Source organism: Artemia franciscana, chromosome 17 (genome assembly GCF_032884065.1).
Source record: "Artemia franciscana chromosome 17, ASM3288406v1, whole genome shotgun sequence".
NCBI classification, from domain to species: Eukaryota; Metazoa; Arthropoda; class Branchiopoda; order Anostraca; family Artemiidae; genus Artemia; species Artemia franciscana.
Genome location: NC_088879.1, coordinates 33,667,416 through 33,679,549, shown reverse-complemented (window position 1 = coordinate 33,679,549; position 12,134 = coordinate 33,667,416). Strand labels below are relative to the sequence as shown.

Sequence of the window (12,134 nt, the reverse complement as noted above, 5' to 3'; positions counted from 1 at the left end):
GGTGATGGGGAATTTCTAAGAGGCAAATTTTCTGGGATGAGTAAAAGTTTCAAGAGCTATTTTACACGGGGTGGGAGGGGGATTCCTTGGCATACTTTGAAAGAAGGTCAGAAATTAAATAACGAAAGTTTTTGTAATTGGAAATAAAGGCCAAATTAAAATTTAAGCCAACCGAAAATATTCTGTCTATAAGAGAGGCTGCCCCTTCCTCCACTCTCGTTCTTAGCGCTGAAGTTTGACTTTCTGCCACAATTATTACAGAGCGATTGCTCAAGCACAAGGGTCGTTGAATGTGAACGATATATATATTTTTTTTTAACTTTAAGACTTTAACGTAAAGAGCTAGGGTTGAGACAGGGACAGCCTCCCTCATATACGGAATAATTTCTGTTCGCATTAAATTTTTAAACTGCTCCTTACATTTAGTCGATTTTTTTTAAGTCTACCATGAAACGAGGGTAAATTCTGCACTTATTACAACTAGGTCTAGTACAAGAAAGAACTAAAGACATGGTCCAATATTAAATTTTAATTTCAATGAAAAAAAAAAAAAACACTACAAAACTTTTGTTTCAAAAAATTGAAATGTAACATATTTGTTATCCGCCTCTTTTTAGTCCTTTTCAGTCACTAAGTAGACACCAGGGTTTTTTCTTCCTTAACTTGGTCGCTTGTATTATCTCTAATTTATCTATATGGACAGTAGCTGAGAATAGGGGTTATCCTTTAAATCTTTCAAGCAAAAATTTAGTACCTGCAGAAAACAGGTCAACTACTTGAATTAAAAATTTGGGTGATTGAACAAAACTGGTGACTGAAAAGGTCCCGGGGCCCGAGCCCGGGCACTGCTGTTCAAAACGCGGCTGCAAACACGGACCTTGGGAGGAAAAACGGGTCAGTGTAAACTTTGTGAAGTTCTGAAGAGTGAAAATCCGTGCTTCAGTTACAAAAATGGATTTTTTCTGTTATTTTCAGCACTTTATCCTTTCTAAAACAAAAAAGGTTTTCTTTGAAAAAAAGACCGAAAAATGAAACATCATTATGATTTGTCCATATTAGATTTCTTTGTTAAAACTATTAAGCTCTTTTCCGGAAAACTTGTCTGAATGAGGAATGATAAACTGTAAGCCATAATGCAGCTTATTTGGATATGAAGATCCACTTTGTTCTCATTTCGGTCCTTGATTAATTCTGAGGCCACTCAACCGAGGTTGCGTGAAAACGGCCAATGAAGAAAATTTAAGGTTTCTAGACTAAAGCTGAAGGTTTTTGATACATCTTTATCAAAAGAATAAGAATACTTACAAGTTGCCAATTTTAGTTTTAGACCGAAGTTGCGAGAAAACAGCCAATTAAAAGAATTTTAGCTTTCTAGACTAAATTTGAAGGCTTTTTATACATCTTAATCAAAAGAATAAGAATACTTCCAAGTGGCCTATTTTAGTTTTAGACCGAGGTTGCGTGAAAACGGCCAATGAAGAAAATTTAAGGTTTCTAGACTAAAGCTGAAGGCTTTTGATTCATCTTTATCAAAAGAATAAGAATATTTCCAAGTGGCCAATTTAGTTTTAGACCGAGGTTGCGAGAAAACAGCCAATGAAGAGAATTTTAGCTTTCTAGACTAAAGCGGAAGTTATTTTTTTTATATATCTTTATCAAAAGAATAAGATTGCTTACAAGTTGCCAATTTTAGTTTTAGACCGAAGTTGCAAGAAAACAGCCAATGAAAAGAATTTTAGCTTTCTAGACTAAAGCTGAAGGCTTTTTATACATCTTTATCAAAAGAATAAGAATACTTCCAAGTGGCCTATTTTAGTTTTAGACCGAGGTTGCGAGAAAACAGCCTATGAAGAGAATTTTAGCTTTCTAGACAAAACCTGAAGTTTTTTTTGATACATCTTTATCAAAAGAATAAGAATACTTCCAAGGGGCCAATTTTAGTTAAAGGAACCACATACAACTTTCTACGTTACATTTAGAGGTTTTACATTCTCATTTATAGAACAACAAGAGTAGTTCTAAACCATATATTTTACAATCCACTATTGTTCATATCTACAATAGCACTACTAATTCAAATCTACAATACCGCTCAATTTTATCTTGAAAGGATTAAAAAACGGGTGATGGCACTGCATATATTTATTTTCAAATTTATTTTGTTAACTTCCACACTTACGATTTATTTCCACACTCAGGATACATTCTCCATTGAAATCTCAGAACAAACAAATTTAAGAAACACATTTAGATTTCACCAGTCGAGAGTCTGGGTTTAAAAAAAAAACTCACAGGGCTATTAATATCCACAAAGACTTCAGTGAATAATAACGCTGCTATTAGTGCCTAAAGGTCCTGTCTAGCATTTTCTTAATTCAAAGACAATTGCCAAAAACTGTTTGCTAGGCTACTCTGAGGGATAGGATCAGTAGTGCAACATAGATAAGGAAGATCGAACAGTGAATACATAAATTGCCATGCTGACCTTAACAAATAGCTTAGCAAACAGCTTTTGTCAGTTGCCTCAGAAGTGGAATAGCATCAGACACGAGCTTTACGCTTGACAGTAAGGTAATATCGTAGCCTCGGTTCAAAGTATAAAAAGAATTTTCACCGGGCGCTCGCCAACAAGAAGAGAGAGAAATTTATCATAACACTGAATACACTGTGCGTCCTGGTTTTACATAATAACACATTTTTCCTTCTCTGGTGTACATTCCTAAAAAATAAGAGAAAGCGAAATGAGTGAGGTGTTAAGCAGCGGAACAATATTAAAAAGCGTTTAAATCATCCATTAAAGCCTGGTCAGTTATTGCCCAATGTAATTACAAAGCAAATCGTTCAGCTAAAGAAATCAGACAGTGGGTCTAACTTGATTGAACTTTCAATATCTAGTCTCATGGGGTTTTTTTTCGCAGTAGTTCAAAAGAATCATTTCTTTTTCAAGTCCTTCAGAGGGTCGATGTACCATACATCCTCAGGAAATGACCGTCATGGCTGGTTTGTTTTAGCTTATTGTTCAGATATAGAAAGTATAAGAACCCTTACTAAATCAAAATAGGACCTTGATCCCTTTTTCATAGAGCCGTAGCCATGCATATCCAAATAAGCAAGATATTCGATTTCGAGATATTTTAGTCCCCTGTGCATATCTTGTAATTAAATAAATAGTAACCTTTTCAAGAGAAAAAGAAAAATACAATACAGAAAAAACGGAGAAAAATCTTTCTATAAATTTGATGATTTGAAAGCGGATCAAAAAAGTGAAAACAACTCTTAAGAATTTCACATAACGTCTGAAATTAGTTCTTAGTTTTCAGAAGATATGGTTTAATCCATTCAGTCGCATCTTTCGACGGAATTTTCCTTTAGGAATGCTCCATTCGACATAAGCCAAAAAACTGGATACGGAAAAAACTGCAAATACATCTCTTCCAAATGTCACCTGCAGAGTGAAGACGAGCAAATAACAATGTAAAGTTCATTTATTAGTAGTAAAATAGTCCGAATTCATAATATAACGGCTCTAAACAGTCATTTAGTTATTTTTGTTTTCAAGATGTGGGGGGGGGGGGGGTATTGAGAAATGTACATAAATCACGCTGACAAAGATTATTCAAAATTAAAAAATAAGAAAGCGTAAAAGCGCGACATTAAAAAGAAATTTTACTATAGCTACCATTCAGAATAAAAAAAAAAAAAGACAACAACATGATTTGAATGCAGCTTTTAGTGTTTACCACAGTGCGATACTTACCCCCCCCCCCACCCTCTTTTCACTCAAGCTATATTTCTCAGCCATGGCTTTAAAAATATAAGCGAACCATTCCAAACCTGTAGGAGAGCTAAGGTGGAATTTTGATTTTAAGCAAAAAGGTTTACCGACTGCCATAGGATCGGTTGCCCATTGGTTTTGTTTCGATCCAAATATGTTGATTGTTTCTGGTTGACTGGACAGTGTCAACTGTTTAAAATGTATGTATTTTGTAAATCTAAAAAAAAAACTCGGAAAAAAGAAAAACACGTGAGAACACCATTGCTCTTTTCGAAGACGGCTTGCATTTCTCAGAAAGTATCGGGATCGTCACTTTGAGGGATTAGTGAGAAAGGTACAAAACTATAATGATAAATCACAGGTGGACACAGACCTGACCTTTGGATGGAGAAGCCGGAGAACGAAATAGGCTATATTTTTTTATTTGCCTTGAAGATTCGGGGATGTCCCTACAATATCTAGCTAACTAATTTCCAAGCAGGCCAAAAAAAAAACGAGGCTTCAAACGAGGTTGAAGCTGATGGTGCAATCTCAGCAACAAGCATTACCCCAGACAGTCTCTTCAACATTAACTTAAACTCTTAAAGTTTAAGGAAAGAGAAAGGAACAGATAGCTTAGAATAACGACATATGTTATAAGTTGGCTTAAGATGTGATCAAACAACCGCAAGTCTATCGAGCTATTTACTAGCAGTGGTCTAAAGCCATACAAGAGGAAGGGGTTGTTCCCTAATAGAAGACCAAAATATAAGACTGATGGTTTATGGAATCTTATGGAAATTTTAACAAATTTTGAAATAAATAAAATATTAAATATCATACCCCCACCTTTTGAAATGTCTGAAGGCACTTTTGATAGTAACTAAACAGTTGTAATACAAATTGAGATTTGCACGAATCCCAACAAAAACCCTTCTTTTTCTATTAAATTATTACTCATGAAACTTTACATTGGATATTTCTTTGGATATATCTTGTATACCCAAATCAACTTAGACACAGGAATTTCTCAGCATGAACACCTCAAAGCCAATCTAACCTTGCTGAGTATATAAAAGACTCGTACAGCAAAAAAAAAATAAGCTTGTGGCAGAGTAAAAATCAACTGATATAGATACAGCTACATTATTTATGCTATCGAAAAAAAAAAAATCCAAATCATAAAAATGCAAAAACAAAAAATGATGAATAGGACTTTACGTAAAATCTGAAAACATGAGATAACGCAAAGAAAGAAAATGCTACACAAACAAAAAGTCTGAAATATTAAATAAGAAATCACTAAGGTTGCATGAGCATTGGGCCTCGAATTTTGTAGACATCCCTTTTTTATTTATTTTTTTGTGGGTAGTGGGTATATCTTTTTTTAAGTAAACAAACTTAATCAGTTAAAGAACTAATTTAATTTTTCTGGAGAAAAAAGCTTACGAGAGGGGGGGGGGGATTGAGAAAGAAAATATTACTGTAAAATCAAATGTGTTTTTAAACAGTAACGCGCTTAATTTAGTTAAAGCAACCACTAAACAACGCATTAAATTTGACCTTAAACTTCCGGTTATACGTAGTGCCTAGTAAAAGCAGGTCTCAGTTCAGAACAGGAGTTGCCAATTCTTCCGTTTCAAAATCAATGTTAGCAAGTTTTTACATCAGATACCAAAACCCTTTAATCAGTGAATTTATTCCAAAATTTCAAGTTAATTTTAGAAAGCAAATAGAGTTTATAGCTGAATTAACACATTTGAAAATTTTACAGTTTGATAGAAAATATAAAGAAGTAAATGAGGGATTTTCTGAAGAGAATGACCAAAGCACAATCTGTAAAAATGCTTCAGCTATATGACTAATCGCCGTCTCTAACGCAACAAAAAAGAACCACTAAAATGCCATACTGAATACTAAAAAAATACTTGATGATCCAATAAGAATCTAACTCACTCGAATATTCTTCAATTATATCTGAAGTTGAGTAAGTTATTGGGTATGTCTTAGCCAAGCCTTTATAAAGTAACTAGGCTAACCCTCTGTCCTAATATTTTGTGGTTTTTTTTTTCCATTCCTTATATTGAAGAATTTTTGCGTAAATTAGCTCCTTGTTGATTTCTTTGTTTTAGTGTTTCCTACAGTGTGTCCTCTTGTATCGAAGAATTTTTGTGTAAATTAGCTTCTTCTTTGTTTCTTTGTTTTATTGTTTCCTCTTATATCGAAGAATTTTTGGGTAAATTAGCCCCTTCTTGGTTTCTTTGTTTTATTGTTTCCTCTTATATCGAAGAATTTTTGGGTAAATTAGCCCCTTCTTGATTTCTTTGTTTTAGTGTTTCCTACAGTGTGTCCTCTTGTATCGAAGAATTTTTGTGTAAATTAGCTTCTTCTTTGTTTCTTTGTTTTATTGTTTCCTCTTATATCGAAGAATTTTTGGGTAAATTAGCCCCTTCTTGGTTTCTTTGTTTTAGTGTTTCCTCTTATATCCAAGAATTTTTGGGTAAATTAGCCCCTTCTTGGTTTCTTTTTAGTGTATCGCTATTAGTCATATAGCTGAAACGATCGCTTGGAAAACGTTAGCTGCAATTATTAGCTGCGTAAAATGTGCACTAGTTTCTTGTATTTTGCGGAAGGTTCGTCTGTTTTTAATAGATAATTAAGCGGAATGTATTGCTTTGAAAAAGTTTTTATCCAGCCAAGACATCCAATTAAGAATATTTAAACTGAGCACAAATTAACAGAAAAACACTGACTGAGAAAAACCCATCAAGAGCAAAATCTAATCCCAAAGCACAGAGCACAAAGGTCCGCCACTCAAGCTTAGAAAAATCAACAATATGAAAAAAAATTTGTGCTATTTTTGCTTTCTTACAATCTGTAAGCCACAGAGATAATTGGAAATTTAAACTGGAAAAAACCCTTACTTTATTTTAATTAATTTTAAACTATTTGGGCTATTTCCTACATATTTCATAAGCCGCACAAAAAAAGAGAAGTATTTAACCAACTTTTTACAAATCTGAAATAAATCAGATTCTTTAATGATGTTAATAAATGTGTTGATATCCCGGAGTACTAATTTTAACTCCAGTTCTTTTTTTTTCCTTCGTTGGTTAATGGGATTCTCAACTGAAATTAAACTCTATGAATCCACCTCCAATGAACAAGATCTAAAGTTTCTACCAAAACAATATGATCTATGTAATGTCATTTGCAACAATTTTTCATTTTCAGATGAGATCATCTCTTACAAATTTTTATGGATTAATGAAAAAAAAAGAATCCTAAAAGAGTTGCAAAGAGAAGAACATGAAAAATGAAAAAAACAACAACAAACAAACAAACACAGAAACTGAAACTTTTTATCCTATTTATAATATAGATATTAAGGAACCGGAGATGGAAAAAAAGGAGAGAGAAAAAAAGTAAATTTGTTTTGCGCTTTTTTTAGATTAAAGAATAGGGAAAAGGACAACAATAAGAAAAAATTAAAAAACTGATTTCTCATCGTACATATAGCAAGAAGAAAAAGGTTAAGGGTAAGACAAAAATGGGAAAAAGACAAAAAGCAAAATTCTTTTTCCTTTACATAGGATAAAGAATAAGGCAAACAATTAAGATTACGAAAACACGGGAAAATACAGAAAGCGAAACTTTTTCTCCAATTTATAACATAAAAATTACGGAAAAGGAGATGAAAAAAAGAGAAGAAATGCACAAATTAGATTTTTTTACACTATTTATTGATTAAAGAATAGGGGAAAGGACAAAAATAAGAAAAAAAACGAAAAAGCTAAAAAGGCGAATCCATATATAGCATGAAGAAAAAGGTTCAGGGTTAGACAAATGGGATAGACGCAAAAAAGCGAAATTTCTTTACCCTATATAGAGGATAAAGAATAAGGAAAATAATCAAGACAATGAACATAGGGAAAAACGCAGAAAGCGAAACTTTTTATCCAATTTATAACATAAATATTAAGGAAAAAGAGATGAAAAAAAGGAGAAGAAATGCAAAAATTGGAATTTTTTACGCTATTTATAGGTTAAAGGATAGGGGAAAGGACAAAAGTAAGAAAAAAACGAAAAAACCCAAAAGGCGAATCCATATAAAGCACGAAGAAAAGGTCAAGAGTAAGAAAAACGGGATAAACGCAAAAAAGCAAAATTTCTTTATCCTATGCACAGGATAAAGAATAAGAAAAATAATTAAGATAATGAAAACAGGGAAAAACCCACAAAAGCGAAACTTTTGATCCGAAACTTAAATATTATATATAAGGAAAATACATGGAGAAAAATATAAGGGAAATATATTAATATATAAGGAAAAGGAGATGAAAAGAAAAGAAGAAATGCAAAATTTCTAATTTTTTTACGCTATTTATAGATTAAAGAATAGGGGAAAGGACAAAAATAAGAAAAAATTGAAAAGACTCAAATGGCAAATCAATTATAGCATGAAGAAAAATGTTTAGAGTAAGAAAAATGGGATAAACGCAAAAAAGCGAAATTTCTTTATCCTACACATAGGAACAGGAATAAGGAAAATAATTAAGACAGTGAATATATATATATATATATATATATATATATATATATATATATATATATATATATATATATATATATATATATATTTAAAAAAATTTAGGATAATACGAAGAGGCGAGTTTTCTAGCGAAAAAACATAAAAAAAACACCAACCAACGCTTAATTCTGTAGGCTTTTTTTTGTGTGTGTTTTCTTACATATTCTAAGGTCTTTTTTCTGCGTTTAAAGGATTTTTTAACTCTTTATGTTTACTTTTATTAATTTTACTTGTACTATCATTCTATTATATATTTTTTATTTTGCATTAAACACAATAGAATGGCTTTTTTGTAACTGTTATCAATTTTAAGCGATACTTAAAAAGCAAAAGAGCAAAGCTTTTCTAGCACTAAATTTAAATCGGCAGTTTCGGTAGCAATTTAAAAAGTCCAGATATAATTCCCATCACCATGAACACTGATAATTCTCAAAAACAAGCAACAAAAGCAAATACATTCTGAACCTAACAATCATTCATTATTAATACATAAGTACTATAGATTCTTTTGGTTGAAGTAAACACAATCAAGATTCCAAACAAGAAGGATGTAGCCAGCGAATCAAAAATAAGTACTGAATAATAACTACTTTCATGAACGTTTATGAGGAGGCAGGATATACTTTGAAGTCAAGTAAGAAGTAGTGCAACCACGTAGCGGCTGAAACGCAGGTTGGAAGTCTATGCACTAGACTCCATGAGCTGTAATTGGCCCGACTTCAATTCAACTTTAAACCCACCATGATATCAAACATCTGTGCCACTCCTCTGCACAAAACTGTTGCAAAAGGAAATTGATTATAATTAAATGATGATAAATCATTAAATTCTTATATTTATAATCATTTTTAATTAACTGGTTTTAATTAAATTCAGTTTAATCATCAAATGTAAGTAACAAGACAACTTCTCTTAAAAAAACTAAGCAGTATTTCTCAAACTCATAAGTTGATCCTAAAATAAAAGTAAAAACAAATCCTTACCTTCCCCCACACACATACACAAATTAAAATCCTTTAGATAAAAAAAATTTGCTTTAATTCTTTGGTAAGGAAAATTGCTTCGATTTTCAGGGAGAATTTACTCTTTTGAACTGAATTGTATTTTTTTTTTCAAGCAGTTTTGTCTCTGCTTAAATGATAAAAGAACAAGAACATTCAGACTCCTTTTAAAGTCTTTAGGTAAAGGTAGAAGTTTATACCTTTACCTTAGGTAAGGGTTTCCTCTCTCACATGTTTTCCTTTATTATCCCTTAAATGTTTGGTTTCCCGAGCAAGAATACAAAATGCAACAAGCCAAAAATCAATTTGAATTTCATCAGTGATTTGTCCAAGAATTTAATTATAGCAAATTTTTTGTATAAAAACCAAACTTAAAAGAGTGGGAGACTTCTAGCCCCTAACCCCCATTCAACGTACATCGTCTGCCTGTTTTACGATGTGTCTCAAACAAAACGGTATTTATTTTTTACTTGACTTGGCATCGCTGGCTACACATAAAATTACTCTAGTTCAAATCTACACCTGTAAGCAATCAACAGTAGGGAAAGCTTTAATCTTGAATTGACGGCCTTTGGGTGGGTCCGAATCCAAGAAAGGAAAGCAAATTGCGACGGTAGCTTACAGTAGGGACGGAATCTCCGTTGCCACCTGGCAACCCGACAATCTCTCTTTGGGTTGACTCAGAGGATGAACTTTGTTCGAGTTGACAGTCCCGAGCAGCCACTTCCTAAATAAAACACAATTTGACAAACACATATAAATACAAAAAGAAAACACAATATTCAGCAAAAAAAAATAATAAATGGCTTTCTACAAGAAAACCAAAACAAAACTAATATTAACCTAACATGGTAAATGAACAGAGAAGTCTTAGGCCCTTTACAAATGACCTTAAAGACACCAAATATTATTCTACAGCAGAGCTTTAACGCTAATGTTAACAAAAATAAAAAACTTGGACATCACAACGAACGGTAATATATTCGTAATTTTTTTTTTAAACCCCCATTTTCTTTCGGGGAGGGGGAATAATAGAAACATCAATCCACTACCACATATACTGGGTGTGCTTAAGCCTTTTTTTCTCCAAATTTTCATCTTCTAACAATTTTACCGATAATATTTAGCATTTTGAATTAACTCACCTGTTTTGGAGGTTTTGACACATTTGAAATAAATTTAATTCAAAAACAAGCTTAGTTGCGATAAATGCAAATAAGTAATTCATAAAGGATCAAAGTTTATTTCAAAAAACAAAAACAACCTGATAGTTTAAGAAATTAAAAAAATTTTTTTTTTTGTCTTCAAACTATTTTATTCTTTTAGAATAGTTGCGACTAGGGACGACATCCAGAACATAGACTAATTAAGAGAAAACTTCGGTCAATGTACCAATTGAGCCCTTTCTGTATACATGATTCTTTTATTGTCATCTTCATTCAAAAATAAAAATTGAAGAAAAAAATACATACAGCTAAAACTTGTATTTAGACTTCCATAATTCACTTTTCGATTTCGTCCAGTCCTGCTGGATGACACTATTTTTATACAGGGACAGTTCTGATCATCATGTTTGACAGTCTCCCAAACAGCCAAACTCTTTGGTATTCAAGCAAATTATGATGTATTCAGCATTTATCTTTTTTAGCAATCAGTTATATTACTTTTCTACTGAGTAATTTATTTATTTTATCATTTTCATTTAGGAATTTATTCTTTATTAATTTAGCAACCATCAATTTTGAAACCATGATTCGGCACCGCAGTCTCCTGGTTTGACCATGCCTGTCAAAAAGCCTGATAATCCCTTTGTTTCTAGGGCACTTCGTTACAAACCGCTACCAAGTCGGAGAAAAAGGCGTGGAGGTCATTTAAAATCCAAGGATGAACTCCATCAAATCCGCCTTCGAACTCATTGTGAATTCAGACGATACGGCAGCCGACAGAACTCCTCCTGGCTGGTTGAAATAACTATATTTTTGCAACATCCAAAATTTTTTTTTTTTTTTTTTTGCTGTAAATAATGTCCCCAATACTCTTTACTATTTGAATGGGCTGTCAGAGTGGTTCCCTGTCGAGTCCAGTGTACGCCAAGGATGTTTACTATCTCCAATATTATTCACAATACTTATGGATTTTTTTTCTTCGAGCTTGCCACTTTAGAGGAGGCATACAATTAAGCCCCGTACGCCAAATACACGACTGCGATTTCGCTGACGATATTGATCGTGTGGCTCACTGCCAAGAGGACATTCAACATAATCTGAATGAACTAGCAGCAAAAGCGGCCCCTGTTGGCCTGAAGATTAATGTTGATAAAGCTAAAAGTATGTCAAACGCAGTTGTGACGACCATTGCAGCTGGGATTCCATATGAAGGCATTGATATAGAAGAGGTCAGAGAATTCAAGTACCTCGATAGTACAATTAGCCAAGATGGGAATTGTGATAGAGAAGTCTTGCTACGGATAGCGTGTGCAGGTGGAGCATTTTCTCAGCTGAAGAATATATGGAGATGTAGATACTGCTCTGAGATGTTGAAATTGGGATTGTTTAGGAGTAATGTACTCTCTGTTACTTTTATATGAATGCGAGTCCTGGAGCCTTTCAAAGAATGATGAGAAAAAACTACTTAGTTTCGAGAATAATTGCCTGCGCAGAATCCTTGCGGTACATTGGACCAATAGAGTAACGAATGTCCAGATTAGGGCTGATACCGAACAACCACTGGTGACCAACAAGATCAAAATGAGAAGATGTAAGTATTGGGGGCATATGACCCGCATGAG

General features: G+C 33.0%; 1 protein-coding gene across 5 annotated transcripts in view; it reads right to left on the bottom strand.

Moving 5' to 3' along the window:
* Positions 1-514: 514 nt before the first annotated feature.
* The window catches only part of LOC136038166 (lamin Dm0-like), a 66,917-nt gene continuing 55,297 nt past the window's right edge, over positions 515-12,134 (bottom strand). For 2 of the 5 annotated variants that reach the window (XM_065721230.1, XM_065721229.1), the window contains exons 10-11: positions 9,869-10,073; positions 515-2,719 (exon numbers count right to left, since the gene is read on the bottom strand). In XM_065721230.1, coding sequence (XP_065577302.1) covers positions 9,897-10,073 — 177 coding nt within the window. In that variant the 3' untranslated portion in view covers positions 515-2,719; positions 9,869-9,896. The remainder of the gene's footprint in view (positions 2,720-9,868; positions 10,074-12,134) is intronic. The other 3 variants (XM_065721233.1, XM_065721232.1, XM_065721234.1) reach the window with 2 other exon arrangements.